This window comes from Harpia harpyja, chromosome 2 (assembly GCF_026419915.1).
Source record: "Harpia harpyja isolate bHarHar1 chromosome 2, bHarHar1 primary haplotype, whole genome shotgun sequence".
Classification (NCBI taxonomy): domain Eukaryota; kingdom Metazoa; phylum Chordata; class Aves; order Accipitriformes; family Accipitridae; genus Harpia; species Harpia harpyja.
The window spans coordinates 24,459,998-24,477,546 of NC_068941.1; the positions used below are offsets into that span (position 1 = coordinate 24,459,998).

Here is a 17,549-nt window from a genome sequence, read left to right on the forward strand (position 1 = left end):
TTCCTCAAAGGCCTTAGATCTCTCCTTGCTCAGACCCTTTCTACCCCACAACACAGCAACTCAAGGAGGTTGGGCCCCAGAGCGCCAAATCCTTCCTCCAGTGTGGGATGCCACCCCTCTGCAGCAACACCAGCCATAGTGCAGACTCCAGGGGCCACAGCGCAGCAGACCTCCCTTAGTTAAGACTTCTCTTCCACCTCGAACTGACCATTCTTTTCCTACTCCTCTCTTCTTCTGCAGTTCCATGCCACAGTTTGAATTTTCCTTTGTACAATGCCTGCAGACCCATATGCAAAGATGGTTTACCTGTACACATCTGTTTGTTTACATAAACTTCCCACCAGATACAGGAAAAGCACATGCTTTGTTACCCACCAACCAAAAGAAAAGCACTCTGCTGTATTGTCTTTATTCACATTAGCTTACTCTTGCCACGTCACAGAAGAGAGAGAAACTCACATCAAAGACTTAACATCACATGTCTCTGGGAATACTATTCAAGATAAGAAGTAACAGCTTCCTTACCCTTTTAGATCTTGCCGGAGTTCATCAAAATTTAGTTTTCCTCCGCCTTGTCTCAGACTTTCTGAAATGTCATCAACAGTAGTTTTCTTCAGTTTAAGTTTGATCATGGCTTTGTTGTAGCCCTAAAAGAAAAAGTGGTATTTCATGTTTTACTTGTCATGAATGTTAACACTTGATTTCTTATAACTTCTCAGATTACAAAAATCAGCTAGTAAATACTGTCATTCAGTGTGTTCCAAAAGCCCTGCAAGAATCTCTCTTTTCCTCCAGTTTATCCATCTTTTATTCAGTGTTTAAATGGGCAACATCCAAATGCCTTTGCAGTTAGAGGTAAGGCTTTCATCCTTCAATTTGCACTGTAGGTCAGTAGGAATGGAGTATTTTGTCCCAGTAAGACACCTTTGGCAGCTACTGACAGTTAAGTGACAGTTTTAAATAAAGCTGACAAAACAGGTACAACTTTCTGCAGTCATTTTGCTTATGTCTCATTCTTTGGTTTTAGGAATGACTTTTTTTAAAAGTCCTCATCCCAACAAAGTAGCACTTTTCATTTTTCTCTGCTCTGTTTTAATAACCAGTTTCCAAGTTTTACACTCTGAGTTACTCGTCATGCTAAGTATGTGTTTAGACATTTCTGACCATGTTACAGCACTGCATCCATGCCAGAGTGCACACACATGCACATGTTTTTCCTAAACTGGGATTCAGGCCAAGCTCTTAACTTTGTATTCAACAACCTCAATGGCAGCTGCCCCTGGGAGCTCCCAGCCCATTATCCAAGACTTGCCTCATCTTATTGCCTGAAATGAGGTAATACTGAATTCTGTGACCAAACCAAATAGCAGTTTAGCTTCATCAGTTCAATATTTCTGTACATACCTAGACACACAAATCCTGTGTTGTATTCAGTAGGCTGATAATTCAACACAAAATCTCAGATGACTAAAACACATTGTGATGGAATGTTCTCATTCATTTAATTTACACTCAGCTCAGATTCATTTATTTTAACTAAGAGATGTGTATTTTCATCACCTGCTGCCAGCTTTACTTTGTATGGTTTATATAGTGTTTTATAGAGTAAGTTCAGATGTGAGGAATGAGGTGTCAAACAAAACGTTATTTTTACCTTTCTGATAAGGTCAGACAGTTCCATTTCTGCCTTCTGTTGTGCCATATCTGATTTGACTTCGGAGTATGTATCATTGATAATGGCCAAAAACATGTTCTGTTCATGAGAGAAATGAAAAAGCCCACTTAAAAATGTCAACAAGTCTGACCCCTACCACTCCTATGACCTTCATGTGCAGATCTATACATGATTTTTTTAAAAAGGGCCAGGAGGAAATAGTGGGCTGTTTAAAAAGCACTAACATCAAGAGCTTGAGATATTAAAATATGATGCACTGCAGTATAACAATTTTTAATCAAGACTACTGGTTATTAACGTAACTGGACAATTACTTTCCAGAGAGGGTTCATGCCTACACCATGCCTGTTTAATGTTATACATGTAAGTTTGGCCTTCTACCTGCAAGGCCAAACTTACACAGATAACAACTGTGAATTAATCTAGGCAACACAACTGGTAACAAAAAATCTCTGAGGAATCAAGTTAACTATTCATCCCATAATAACCAGCACAAAACACAAGGTTCTTACCTAGTTACAGCTCTATTTGCATTTCAGACTGAAGATAAAAACAAAAAAAAGCTTAAAATCAGACACTTTGGCATGTATGCCACCAACTCCAAAAAGACTTTGGTCGCTTGTTCAAACTAAAGAGAAAATATTGGTTTCACTAACCCTGTGCGAAGCATATAATTTACTTGAGCCATGCTGTCATTACTGAAAGGGTCCTGGTGAACATGGAGTAAACATGACTGAATTGCAAGCTGGACATTCAAGTTCAGAAATAATTACTCAACTTACTGGCACGTTCAATGTCCCACTCTCATGCAGAAAGGCAGTGTTAACCTCTATTTCCTCATGGACTTAAAAAAATGCTTTAGGAGAACAATCTTCCAATGCCGTACCTTTGTGCATTCTTGCCCAACACCAGAGAATTAAGAGGTAACTTGACTACTGTCTATTTTGCTTTCAGCTGCCCAACATTAAGAGTTGGTGCTTTCTGCCCATCTTCCCTAACTTGGTTTCCAGGTCTCCGACTGGTATCGGGGAGCTTATGGGAACATTTCACTCCAGCCAAATGACAGGATGCGCGGGTATCAATAAGCACACAAATAGCGAGTATTTTGGATAACCTGCTGTGCCTTCACACTCCAGTGCTTTTCTGGTACCCCTTAGATAAAAATATTTCTTTCCCTTACTGGACACTAGCCTCTGGATTTTGTGAGGTGCTTCAAAACAAATATGAAACCTGCTTCATGTGCTTCTTCGGCCAGAGTGACCCATATGTTATTTTACGATAGACTACTGCTCCATCTCACTGAACACTGAAGACTCTCCGCTTCCTTACCAGCGAATAGCCAAGTTGAAGTCTTGTCCCGCAAATAACACCTGAATGCCATTTCTCCTCATCTCAAAGAATAATAAAAAGTCTCATTAACTACAAGGGTCATTAAATAACTCTAAAAGTTATGATGATACAGGACTGCTGTACCATTTTAAGCTTAGTAAAATCCTGCTTTAATGCTTGCCACCTTATCAAATCACCAAAAGATACACAGTTTGGGGAATAATCTGAGGATTTCTTGCTTAGATAACAGCTTCCGTTTGGTGATATCATCAGAAACAAAATTACTATATATTAATGTTAGTACCAAACTAACTGAAAACTACATCCAGGTAGAAGATACCAGGGCTCTTCACTTATATCGACATAAAAAATTAATTTACTTGGTCTCCTAGACTTCTAAGAGAGAGGCCTCCTCCCTCCACTTTGTCATATAAATTATTAGTAAGATTGTAATATGGATTCAGTACTAGTATTAACAGAGAGTATACAAAAGATGAGTACTCACTCACAATATACTCACTGTTTGAATTTATTTGTCATAGAATCATGTCTACATACTGCCTCTCAGATAAGTTGAGCTTCTTATAATACTGTTTGTCAAAAAGTGTACAGGCAATCTGCACTGGGAAGGTGAGAAAGACAGGGCCCAACTCTGCCCTGGGGAAGGAAAAGAGGATAGAAAAGAGGCCTTTGCAGGCAAACCTGCATATCTGAAAGCTGCTGCACTGCTGATGAATTAGGCTCTTCTAGCAGACAAGCTGTGTGTCACATGCATGAACTAGGCTGTTGTAAACACAGCCAGCCACGCACTAGAGCGCTTTATAACTAAGAGCCTTCATGGAACATTACAGCTACTTTTTACCAAAAGATACGGGCTTGCTGTGTATGCCAACCAGGCACTATTCAGATTTTAGAAATAAAAAATTCTTTATAGTAATAAAAAAAAAGTTAAAAAACCACAACATGGAGCACTATACGGGAATGACAACAAACATACAATGCAAACCTATTTTAAATGAAGAAAAAAATGACAGTGTGTTGTGACTAGCTAAGTAACAGTCAGGCCCCTAAATGAATTGCACACTCACCATTATCAAAAAAAGCCCCAGGTAGCAGTAGGAATCAAAGAACAAGAGATGCAAAAACGGCCACCTACCCACCCCGCATAAAAAAAGGCGTACATACCAAAAGAATGAAGAACATAAAGAACACAAATGTAGTGAAATAAATTGGTCCCAAAATTCGATTAGCTTCTTCAACCTCTGTGAAGTTGAAGTCTCCCAAAATGATGCGGAACTGAGTAAATCTTAAAAAAACAAAACACATCCAGGAGTTGAAAAAAACCACTTTTGGAGCTGTGCAAGAATTCTCAAACTGTTTTACCCTAATAGTCTGACTATGGCCCGCAGAGAAGTCTGCACTACTGTAATACTTTATCAGGCACTGCAATAGTCAATTCTTCAAGCCCATCTCTAGGCATAACCAAACTTGCAGTCAGACGCCACACACACAGAATAAAACTAGAGTGGTTTCTTCTGGCTTTCGATCACAACTGATCATGGGGGAAACAGGAAGCAGAGCAAACCAATGATTACTATTGTGAAGCTTTAAGACCTACTCTGATCGCTCTCCTACTCCTTCTGCCTCTCGCATACGTACAGCCCCAACCCTCTCCCTCTAAAGCTGTCTGTACAGGGCCAAGGCTGGAAGAGGCTTGGCACTGTACAGCACCATCAGCATATTTCAGGGTCCTCCACTTCCCTACAAGAAACTGTTTGCACCACTGCCCCAGTGTAAGGGGTCGGGGGAAATCGATAACTGAACAACCTGGTAATTACCTCAGTTAGAATCAGGTTATGTTGTACCAAATCAATAAAGGAAAAACTGATTAACAACCCTATATCAAGTCCTATCTCTCTCCTGGATTCCAGCAGATACTTACAAATTTACTAGTTGCTAAGATGGACTCCATTTCTGAGTCACCCAACGACACACACTATCAGGAACATAGGAATGCGACCAACTTATAAAAACAATGTCACTTCCACTAATCAAAAACTGCCATTTTTAGTTTACTGATCTAACTATAGCATATTCTTAATCTCACAGCCGAGACAGTTTTTGAAGTAAAAATGTTATAAAAAATGCATTTGCTACTGAACTACATCAACAGTGATATGTCTGCAGCTTATCTGTTTAGATGGATGTTGTAGGATTTGTTTGGTCTCCGATGAGGCAACCAAATCCATTTACCAATGTACTGAGAAATTCTTTGTATTTTTTATTCTTGTACTTACATGCAGTCCTGGAAAGTGCTGAAGTCATCGATTTGAGTGCCAAAGACAAGATAGGCCAACTGAGCATATGCTAAGAAAATAATAAAAAACATAATAGCAAAGCCAATGACATCTTTGACGCAGCGAGACATGGTAGTGGATAACTGACTCATTGTTCTGTTGAAGTTAACAAATTTGAAAAGCTGTTAAAAGAAAAACAAACAAAAAAAACAACAACTGTAAAGACAAGGAAGACAACAATTTCTTAACACAATCACTCTCCAGCCTTTTACACGAGATATCTTACTGAATTTGACTGGAGACAAAGTCAGTTAATTTACACTTAGAAATACATTGCTTACTAAAAACCACTGAGGCTTGAAATGTGAAGAAAATTCTGTGAGAACACCAACTTCTTGTTTGGATGTGGGGTTTTGTTTGTTTGTGTGTTGTTTCACTCCCCTGTTTGGGACCCTGGCTTCAAAGCAGTGTTACCAAAATGCTTCCAAAAGCGTATTTATTTATCTTTATCTTCAATGAAGATGTTAGCTATGAAGTAGTAAAATGTGAGAAAAGAAGATCTCTCAGCTGACTTTGCTCTGAGCAAGTGGTTGGAGTAGAGACTTTCCAAGGTCCCCTCCAATGTGCATTATTCTGTTACTCTGCAGTTTACCATTATTTCTTACAATGAGCCACTGTATTGCTTAAACCATGATGCAAAAATTAGATGCAATTCTTGTCTTATAAAACAGTAAGAGATTAGCTCACTTGCTTGATAAACCTAAGTATCAGTCTGGAGTATCGGAGTGGAAATTCACTTATTGGTCTTACATTTTCCCACTAGACAGTTTATTAACTAAATGTTCCTCTGCAACTGTATACATACAGAGGACAGGAAAATGAGTATGGACATGGAAAGAAGTATCACTAGAAAGGCAGTAAAACAGAGAAAATAAGTTTAACTAAAGTAATATATCTAGTTTTCAAATGAATTGGACTAGCTTTACCAACCCTTCTAACAATTCAGAAGTTTTGAATACATAAAATGGGCACAGTTAAACCAGGCTAGGAAAAAGCAGTACCCAGTAAGAATTACTGACTTGTCAGTTCAGGAATAATAAAAACATTTATTTACGTGTCTGCTGTGACAAAGCACTAGCACTGACTACATCTTCTAGACTTAAACAAGGACTGACTAAACCTGTGGCAAATTACAACCTTGCTTCTAATCTGCCAGAAGTTACCCCCGTGCTCTCTTTCTCGCATGACCGATTTTAGGAGAAATGAGTAAATCTCAAATAATATATCATGCAAAACTGAGAATACTGCTTGCATTCCAATGTTAGAATAAGGATGTGTGCCTTGGAGTTACCTTAATCCAGACAAAAAACACAGTGACTGCAGCAATGTTGTTGAATTGCATTTGCCAATATGCCAAAGGCTCAAAATTGGGGAACGAGTTCTGATCTTCCAGCAGCTTCTTCAGCAGCATATCAACAGCTGATGTCCTATAGATGCTAATTCCTATAGCTACCACAGAGAGCTGAGTACAAAAGAAATACATAAATTTATGAAAGGTGATTAGAATTTTAAAACAACTTGTTTTAGTCACATACATCAGGTAAAGTTAAGATATGAGGAACTTCATGTTATTTATAGCACTACCATAATGTGAGCTTTAAGTAAAAGCAAATATACTGTTTTCAAGGTGTCCTGACTACAAAGCTAAAGTTTCAAACAGGAAAGTAACAGCTAGGGATTGCACAGAGCCTAGAAAAAAAGAAATCACTATATACAAGCTTTTCACAGTCCTTCAGGGTTAACCCCGCTGGTCACTGATCACATTAGTGCTTAGGGCCAGGCAGTTGTGTGGGCTGGAGGGGGCCAGGTTTCACCACTTTTCACTCAGGAGTTAATTTAACAGCCCAGTGGCTGCTGTTTGAGATAGGATCCAAACTTGAATTTCTGGACATATCAGGAAATGCATTTCACAACAAAACCACTGTAGTCCTAGACTATATACAAATAGCCTGGGAGTAAGAAGATTTAGAAATCTTTTCCTTGCCACAGTTGAAGAAAAAGATGATGGTAAAGCCTAGCGGGCTCAGAAAAATGAAGCTGTCACAGAGAAAGAAAAATAAGGAAAGAAAGATGACAACTCAAAAAGACAAAGGTGAAAAAGAGTAAAGAGCAGAAAGACAGCAGTAGCCAAAAAGGTACTAGAGTTTCTCCGGAGCACAGACTGACCAGTGTTGCCCAGAACAAGCAACAGAAGAGAAGCTGTAGTTTTACCATACAGGTAAGGTTCTTGCTTTGACCTCTGCAAATGTGCTTTTTATTAGTGTAAGTGAACACTTCACCATGTATATGGAGTCATAAAGTACATAATCCTAAATTTAAACAATGTCCCTCAGACAAGGTATAAACACAGAATTTTGACCCTTGGTGTGAACTGAATTTTACACTCACACTTGAATACACTTCACTGACTGTAACAGCAAAGCATCTTGTTCCCCCCCCACCGTTAAGTATAACAAACGGCACACAGTCCCTGTAAACAACCTCCTAAATGGTCCTTCATTTACAAAGCACTGTGATGCAAGTATGATTTCTCTAGATTACTGATACTAACTTGAAGACTTAAACCTTTAATTCATCCAAGCCTGAAGATGCAAAACGAGTGTGGGACTGGAACTGTTTCAGCACTGCCAGCTTTGTATACTTTCGGTAAGCACAGCTTGATATAAGTCCAGAGAGAATTTTATTATGTAGCTTTAAATTCAAAGCTCAGATTTTCTGCTACACCAAGATAGTGTCCACTTAACCAAGAAAGCAGCCCTGACAGTTGCTAGCCCTCTACAATTTTAAGACACTTCTTCAAACTTGGTATTAGCTGGTATTTTAATACCACATTAAATCTCTTCGTGGTTCTTTGCAAACATTCAAATCCCAGTCCCATTCCTCCAAATGCAAATCACTACTTTAAAACAGGTGATTTTCTTACTTGAAAGCCGCTGCAATAATCTGTATCAGATATGTAGGAGAGAAACGAGGGCGAGTTTGCTACCTCCCATAATGGCTGTGTCTTTATAGACAAAAACTGCAAAAAAGCATAGTGGACAAATACTCTAACTTTTCACCAGGACGTTGTGCTGGTTTTGGCTGGGATAGACTTAATCTTCTTCATAGTAGCTAGTATGGGGCTGCATTTTGGATTTGTGCTGAAAACACTGTTGATAATACAGGGATGCTTTCCTTACTGCTGAGCAGTGCTTACCCAGAGTCAAAGCCTTTTCTGCTTCTCACGCCACCCCACCACCAAGGAGGCTGGGGGTGCACAAGAAGTTGGGGTCAGCTGTCTCAGCGGTCCCCCCTCCCAACTGACCAAAGGGATACTCCATGCCATATGATGTCATAGTCAGCATATAAAGATGGGGGAAGAAGGAAGGGGGGGATGTTTGGAGTTATGGTGTTTGTCTTCCCAAGTAAGGGTTACACGTGATGGCCCCGCTTTCCTGGAGATGGCTGAACACCTGCCTGCCGATGGGAAGTGGTGAACGAATTCCTTGTTTTGCTTTGCTTGCGTGCATGGCTTTTGTTTTACTTCTTAAACTGTCTTTATCTCAACCCATGAGTTTTCTCACTTTTACTCTTCTGATTCTCTCCCCCATCCCACTGTGGGCACGGCGGGGGCAGGGGGTGCAGGTGGGGAAGTGAGTGAGTGGCTGTGTGGGACTTAGCTGCTGACTGGGGTTAAACCATGACAGATGTGAAAGTTGAAACCACCAAAGACAGAACAATCAAGTTTGCAAAACACACCAACATTACAACACAAATTAAATTTTCTTATTCAGACTGAATAGCCCAATAGTCTGTAAGTATCCTTCCTAATGATGGCTCTATCCCTTAAAACCACAACAGGAATACTGAGTCACCAACGTCTCCCACAAAGTGCATTTCAGAAAGCAATTTTAGCCTTATTATAAAGATTACTTACCACAATGATAAGGATATCAAGGCAATTCCAGAGACTTCTGAAGTAGTGCAATCTATGAATGTGAATTTCTAAGATCTCTTCCACCATGTAATAAAGAACAAAAAGACAAAATGCCATTTCACAGGCTGCCAGGAAAAAATCAAATGTGGAGATGTAGTGAATCAGCCTCACTGGCTGAAACTGCCAAGACGTAACAAGGCCTCCAGTCGCTGGAAACTCCACTAACAGCCTGCATTTAAAAAAAGGCAAATAAAAAAAAAATTCACTTACACAGTGCTGATGAAAAGCACTACTAGAAGATACACAGTTTTGTTTACATAATTATTTAAATAATTAAAACAGGCAAAAGCCCACATATGATTCAGGAGAGACACTACACAGAACAGAAGGTATAAACCTGACTGCACTCAATTTTGCCTAAAACCCAAAGCATTTCAGGAACAGTGAGACAACAGAGACAGAGAGACCTGTCTTCATCTTGCACCTGTTTCATCAGTCTGAAAACTGATGTTGTATATCCACATATTTACTTCAATAAGCCAACTCGCCAGAAAAGTCGCCTGCAAACTGCACCCAAGCCATTGCAGCATCAGGCAAGTCAGAACTGCCTCCAGATGGTGAGTGCAGCTGCCATGTGCAGTCCCACTTCTGTGACAGGGAGGCACACCACTTCAGTTGTCTGTCTCCTTTATACAAAACATACACTTACCCATGTCCTCAAAACAAAGCAATCAGAAGAAAACCCCAAGTCTACAACGTACAGTGTGCAATTTGAACACTGTCATGGTTCTGTTCATACCTGACAACACAGAATAGGTTGATATTTGCATTGTATACGGAGAAATCAATGAAAGCTGCTCTGGTCCCTCTGTCCAGCCACAGGTTCTTCTTAAGGCTAGCAATCTGCACAGCTGTCACTTCTCTGGTCCTTGAAAGGTCTTGGTAATAACCAGCCCCACTGTATGTGGCAATCAAGCCCCAGTGGCTGCTCCCATTCAAGTCTTTCTCATTGGTGTATGTCCAACTAGTTCAGAAGTAAGTGAAACAGAGCATGTTGGTCTTTCCACTTTCAACTTACAATTAACAAAACAGACACCAACAAAACCTGACCAAAGAAACATATCAGTTACTTAAAGCTGCTTTCACTTAAGAGGTACTTGTAGAAAGTTTTGATGTACCCTGGAGAAAGAGCTTACAAAGTTCCTTTGACTAACACAACAAAATTAAGATAGGAAGATGGGTCACAAATATATTAATTGTGAAAAGAACACATCAATCCACTCACACAGAGTTTCCATCCTCAAGGAAAGAAAGAAAATTGGCATTTACATAGTTACGTTCCACCTCCAAAACCTTTCACAGTTCAACTCGCACATCATCCCAAGACAGGCAGTGCTGTTCCTATTTTTAGCCAGGGACGACAACTCAGTGAAACCCACTGCAGTAATACAATCTGGAATTACAGAACAGGTGCTCATAAGTTGCAGTGCTGCACTCAGACCACAGCATGTCTGCCATGCGTAACAGCTACCAATGGCACAATGACAGCACCTAAACTCAAATGGATCAATAGCGCAGTCCTCTCCAAGTTCGGAAAGGTCTCTTCACAAGCAGAACTGGCAGCTGCTCTGGATTTACCTGGCTTTACAGACAGAACATATAGCAAATGCAGAGCTGCCTCTGCCAAGTGACTTATTGTGTAATTCAGCATAACCCAGGTCAGGAGAAAGAAAAAAAAAAAGTGTCTACAGGAATACTACGTACGCTGTTCCATTTCGAAGTCCAAAAGGAGCAGTATCTTCATTAGCTACAGAATAGACATCATAGCAATCTTTGATTTCATCCTTTAAATCTTCAGGTATTGAGCACGAACCATTTCTCACTTTGAGCTGTCGAATGCGAGGCACTCCTAGGAGCAAGTTCTCATAATAAATGAAGCTTTTGTTTTCTGCCATGGTTTTGTTGTTGTACCACATCTCCCAGTAAAGACCATCCAGCAAAGGGCCTTCTGTGAACTGGGGAGGAAGACAGAATTTTAGTTTGCATGTTGTGCCAGCACTGTTTTTATAGATCTTCATTCTATGGATGTGTTAGAATTGCAGTTGATAATTTTTCTGACATAAGACCTTACTGTTACCTGTCCTCCAAAGACATTCCACAACCTTGCCCTACCTTGCCCCACTAGCACTACCTGCATTCTAAATCTTCACATATGAAAGGTCTACTTTGTTCCATAGCTTTGACATTGTGCACATAGATCTTCATGTACAACCCCTACTGCATGAGAAAAAAAGATCCTGCAGGTTAAATTTACAGGCCATGACACGACAAGCAAATCACGGCAACAGAGAGATAAAAAATTGGTTTTAGATTACCTTCCAGAAGTCATCCATTGTGGACAAAGTTTTGAAATCAGTTTTCTCCATTTTTGATACAGGTGTTTCCAGGAAGAGCTGCGACATAACCCTGGTGTAATAGTACATACTGGAACTCACTGTCCCATAAGTCACTGCAAAAGATTTGGTAAGGAGAGGGGGCGAAGAGCAAGGGCAGTGGGAAAGGGGGTGGAAAGGGGGGGGAAAGGGGGTGGAGATAGGAAAATAGGAAAATAAAAGAGGACTTCACTTGTTTTGAATACAGCAAGCTGTATTTATATCGATTTTGCACTGAAAAGTTTAAGCTTCAGGACAAAACAAAATCCACATCAAGCAGCATTTGTCTGTGATTATAATACAAAAAGCAGTGAAGAACAGACTGATCAATCAGTTTAAAATACCCAGTTCTCCCTCCTACACCTCTGTGGACACATATTTAGCTAACGGTCGCAAGAGCATTCCAGATGCCTTTAGAAGACCTTGAACAGAATAAACAAGAAGACAAAAAAAGAAAGATGCCAATTAGAAGAACACAGGTGCACATTCCAAGATAAAGGGAACTTGGCACAAAGAACCACAATTCGGCAGTTTATCTTGACCAATTAGACTGAGACAAGTTTCCCATGTTTTAGTTAATATAACCAATTGTGTCCTATGTTTATGCGCGTGTACAGTGTTAGTATAACCAATTATATCTTATGTTTATGCGCGTGTACAGCGTTAATATAACCAATCATATTTTATGCTTGTGCGCGTGTACAGTGACTTTGCAGAATATGTGACTATAAGTATGTGTGTGTTTTAGCAATAAAGGGTTGTCTGCTGTCTGCTCTCAAGATTACAGGCGTCCATCTACTTCAATCTCCTCAAATGGTGACCCCGATGTGATTGCGGGCCGAGAAAACGCTGGAATTGCTGGAAGTGCGTCCCGAGGAGACTCTAGCCGAACGATCGTCTAGCCAGCTGGACTGAGCGGACAACCTTCTCCCGGGAGATCAATCACCCTGCTCGTTTGGAAGTAAGGTGAGCGGCTAAGAGGATTAAAATGGGTGCCCAGATGTCTGTGGAAGAAGGGGCAATTGTACGAATGCTTTCGCATATCCTCTCCGTGAGAGGGATTAAGTATGATTCAAATACTTTATGTATGATGCTGAAGTGGCTTAAGGACCATGGTGCCCCCACTTCGAATGCAGAAGTCTTTGAAGTTAAAAATTGGAAAGAAATGGGAAAAGTAATTTGGGACTTTGTATCGCGTGGGGTAGTGAAGGCTCAGAAAATCTCCGCTACGTGGAGATTGGTGCTGGAAACGTTGAAAGCCCTTAAGGCAGAAAAGGAGGTGGCTGCTGCTGTAAAAATTTCAATTGAAGATACCCCGGAAAAAAATAGAAGTGTGTGTGGTGAGGTGGTAAATAATTCGGACAGTGATGAGGAATTAAACACCGAGGGAGGTGTCATTAATGGAGGCAACGATCACCCTTTAAGTAACCTGCCTCTTGAGCAGAGACCTATCCCCTCTGCACCTCCCTATGAGACAGATACATCCCCAGGAGAAGCTATAAAAAAGCGATGGAAGGACATAAATGATAAAATGTTAACCGAAGGTCTAAATCCTGTGGCTTTTCCAGTTACAGTCAGGCAGAATGCCCCAAACGTGTGGCAACCTTTCAATTGGGATTTAATAAAAGAAGTACGGAAAACAGTAATGGCTAATGGACTGTCTGCTCCGTTTAGTCAGGCGTTATTGGAGAATATATTTTCTGGTCAAATTTTAACGGGCTTTGACTGTACACAATTGGCTACAATGATTTTAACCCCGACTCAGCGTCTATTATGGAAGGTGAAATGGGCAGAATTATGTGATTTAGCAGCACTAAGAAATTTGGACCGCCCAGAAGGAGATCCAAGGTATATGATCACTTCTGCACAAATGATGGGGACTGGTGACTTTGCAGATGTTAATAGGCAAGCGAGGCTACCCGTGGAAGTATTACAAGAATCAGCTTCCTTAGCTCTGAAGGCAATGGTAACCTTGCCTGAAGCTGGAAAGCCAGAACAATCATTTACAAGTATAAGGCAGGGTAATACGGAACCTTATATGTCCTTCATTGATCGTCTGCGAGATGCTATTGAAAAGCAAATAGATAATGCTGATGCCAAAGAAGCATTGATAATAAAATTGGCTGTGGAAAATGCAAATGCAGACTGTAAAAAAATACTACAATCGATGCCAGGAAGAGTGACGCTAGTAGATATGATAGAGGCCTGTAACAAAGTTGGATCTTTGGAGCATAAAACTACATTAATGGCCAATGCTTTTGCTGTAGCCATGCGAATGGATACAAAAAATGTTAAGAAATGCTATAAATGTGGACAACTGGGACATTTGCAATTTCAGTGTAAAGAAGGGCGAAACAAAGTGGAAGCTGGGCCTAATATATGCCCTCGTTGTCATAAAGGGAGACATTATGCTAACCAATGTAGATCTCGTTTCACAAATGAAGGTGTAGCTCTGCCACCTCAAGGTACCCCATCGCCGGGAAACTACAAGAAGAGTGCGAGGAGCGGTGCGATGACCCCAACAGCTCCGAAAGGATCCCAGAACGGCGCCAGGAAGGATGTCTGGCAGAATTGCCAGCCCGAACAGCTGGAAGTGCCGGAGTGGATGTCTCAACAATAGAAACCATTCTACTATGGAACTCTCAGATTTCGAAGGAAAGATAGATATTCATCTTCCTGCTCACAAAATGTTTACCTTGCTACAAAATATACAACTAGAAGAAAAAGAATTGTGTGCAGAGTTACCTACTGATGGTCCTACAGTATTTACGGATGGCAGTGGAAAAACAGGAAAGGCAGTAGTAGTTTGGAAAGAAGGTCAGGTATGGAAAAATCACATTGTCACATGTGAAGGCTCCCCCCAAGTGGTGGAACTTCAAGCTGTAATAGAAGTATTTAAAAAGTGGCAGGATGTTGAGGTCAATATTATTGCTGATTCTTTATATGTGGTAGGTGTAGTAAAACGCTTGAGACGGGCTTATTTGAAAGAAATTGATAACATCACATTGTTTGAAAAATTTAAGATGTTGCTATTTCTGTTAAACCAACGGACAAAGTGTTATTATATAATGCATGTGCGAAGTCACACCGGTTTGCCTGGATGGATCACAGAAGGGAATAAATGAGCTGATTTGCTAGCTAATCCTGTATGGACTGGGCCACCCCCCAATAAACTTCTACAGGCACGTGGAGCTCATAGTTTTTTCCACTAACCAGCGAAAGTATTAGCCAAACAGTTTCAAATTTCTATAGCAGATGCCAAAGCCATCATTCAATCCTGTGCTGAGTGCCAGAAATTATCTGGGCACGGAGATGGCGCTGTAAATCCTAGGGGTCTGCAATCCTTGCAATTGTGGCAGACTGATGTGACTCATGTACCAGCTTTTGGAAAACTGTGTTATGTTCATTTTTCTGTTGATACATATTCCTTGCTGATATGGGCCACGGCACTTGCGGGCGAAACAAGTCAACATCTACAAACACACTTACGACAAGCATTTGCAGCAATGGGTGTCCCGGCCCAGATAAAAACAGATAACGGACCATGTTTTATAGCACAACGGACTCAGGAATTTTTTCAGCACTGGGGAGTTACTCATGTTACTGGCATTCCTCATTCTCCCACAGGTCAAGCTATAATCGAACGTACTCATAAAGTATTAAAAGACTTTTTGGAAAAACAAAAAACGGGGTAATTAGGGGAACCTCCTTCAAATAGACTCATGAAAGCAATATATGTGATGAATTTTTTGACCCTGCGTGGAAAGTCAGTTGTCCCCCCTGTAGTTCAGCATTTTCAAACAATGAATAGTGGGATTCAAAATATTGATAATGGATGGAAAGTCTGGGTTAAAAATATTGAGCGTCAGCAATGGGAGGGACCTTTTAAAGTAATAACGTGGGGCTGAGGTTATGCTTGTGTCATTACAGAAAATGGGCCGAAGTGGATTCCAACTAAATGGACGAAACCTTATGCTGAGATTGATATGGAACACGCTGACTGTAGTAAGCAGCATGACAGTGGCACCAGTGATTGATCCACATCATTTAACACTGTGGGACAGTAAGAATGTTTGGGTGACACTGACAAAAGCTATTAATCAAACCTCTTTTTGTGTGTCATTGGCATTACCTGAACAGTCTTTTATTCTTACGTATTTTATTAGGTATAATGTTGCTTTTGCTGTGTTTAATTAACTGTGTTCATAGGTTTTTGCAAAGGGCAATACAGCATGTTGTTACTTGTCAAAAAACAAAAAAGGGGGAGTTGTGGACACATATTTAGCTAACGGTCGCAAGAGCATTCCAGATGCCTTTAGAAGACCTTGAACAGAATAAACAAGAAGACAAAAAAAGAAAGATGCCAATTAGAAGAACACAGGTGCACATTCCAAGATAAAGGGAACTTGGCACAAAGAACCACAATTCGGCAGTTTATCTTGACCAATTAGACTGAGACAAGTTTCCCATGTTTTAGTTAATATAACCAATTGTGTCCTATGTTTATGCGCGTGTACAGTGTTAGTATAACCAATTATATCTTATGTTTATGTGCGTGTACAGCGTTGATATAACCAATCATATTTTATGCTTGTGCACGTGTACAGTGACTTTGCAGAATATGTGACTATAAGTATGTGTGTGTTTTAGCAATAAAGGGTTGTCTGCTGTCTGCTCTCAAGATTACAGGCATCCGTCTACTTCAATCTCCTCACACCTCATTCTATTATTACTGCTTCCACAAAAGCTAACTTCAAGGAAAACAAAGGCACGATTCAGCAATCTGAAGAGAGGCAATCAGTGCCTTTTTAGGTGACTTGTGCTATCCAAGGCAACCACAGAGAGCTGGCACGGGTGGCACAAGACCTCAGGAGAACTATGCCCTGCTTGAGCAAATAACGACAGTCAAGTGCGATATCGCAGGGCACTGTGAATGACATTAGCCGCCTATGGTTAGACAACAAAACTCCACCCAAGATGTGCAGTGCTTCTGTTGAAGATCAACCTAAAAATGTGAAATGATCTGTTCTTTCTATGCAAGATGTTATTTGTATGTATATTAAGCTGACAGTCTAAAGACACTTCATCCACATCATTTGTAATCAGAAAAGAAAGCAGCTAGCATTCTTTAACCAAGGACATCCTGGAGTAATTGGGCCTTGAAGAACCTCAAAAAAGAATTAGAAGACCGATAAGAAGGAAACATCCCGCCCTAGAAAGCGCCGAAAGTTGAGTGATTGATAATGGGCATGAAGTCAGTGGACATCTGCGGTAACTAGGGGAAAGGTAAAGGCAGCAGGGGGAGATCACGACCACCAACTCAATTCAAGACCAAAAAGACTCACCCACCACACACTCCTTGAGCATGCGCTGTAGAATAAAAGAACACTGTACTTTTAATTCGAAGCAGAGAAAACCTTAGCCCAATAGAAATGGTGACAGATTAGTGACTACCAATAATGATTTTGGGGAAGGACTTTGGAAACTAAATGGGTGAATCCAAAACTGTGTAAATTGCTTGTTTGTTTAACTGTAGGGTGTGCTACCTTTGTGGAATTACCACCTAGCACCCATCTTTGTGCAAATACGAAATAAATAATTTTTCTTCTGAGTACGTGATTATTGGCTCATTGCACACTGGGTAACGAATCCGACTTTCAGACAACACTTCTAAGAGAATCTCCCCACAGAAAATAAACGACTGCATGTTTCTTTTCCTCACACGGGGCCAAGCTGAGGACCACACAGCATAAATTATAAAAGGACGTACAAAGCTGAGATGGCTTGAGAGAACAGTCTCTGGCACTGATACTGTTACTGCCTGTAAATACTTAAAACCA

The 17,549-nt window shown here is 40.5% G+C and overlaps 1 protein-coding gene across 2 annotated transcripts in view; it reads right to left on the minus strand.

Moving 5' to 3' along the window:
* The window catches only part of PKD2 (polycystin 2, transient receptor potential cation channel), a 34,600-nt gene that overhangs the window by 6,674 nt on the left and 10,377 nt on the right, over positions 1 to 17,549 (minus strand). For both annotated transcript variants that reach the window (XM_052772716.1, XM_052772707.1), the window contains exons 3-11: positions 11,653 to 11,786; positions 11,042 to 11,292; positions 10,077 to 10,301; positions 9,278 to 9,506; positions 6,653 to 6,823; positions 5,302 to 5,483; positions 4,190 to 4,310; positions 1,655 to 1,753; positions 526 to 647 (exon numbers count right to left, since the gene is read on the minus strand). In XM_052772716.1, the coding sequence (XP_052628676.1) occupies positions 526 to 647; positions 1,655 to 1,753; positions 4,190 to 4,310; positions 5,302 to 5,483; positions 6,653 to 6,823; positions 9,278 to 9,506; positions 10,077 to 10,301; positions 11,042 to 11,292; positions 11,653 to 11,786 (1,534 nt within the window). The remainder of the gene's footprint in view (positions 1 to 525; positions 648 to 1,654; positions 1,754 to 4,189; positions 4,311 to 5,301; positions 5,484 to 6,652; positions 6,824 to 9,277; positions 9,507 to 10,076; positions 10,302 to 11,041; positions 11,293 to 11,652; positions 11,787 to 17,549) is intronic.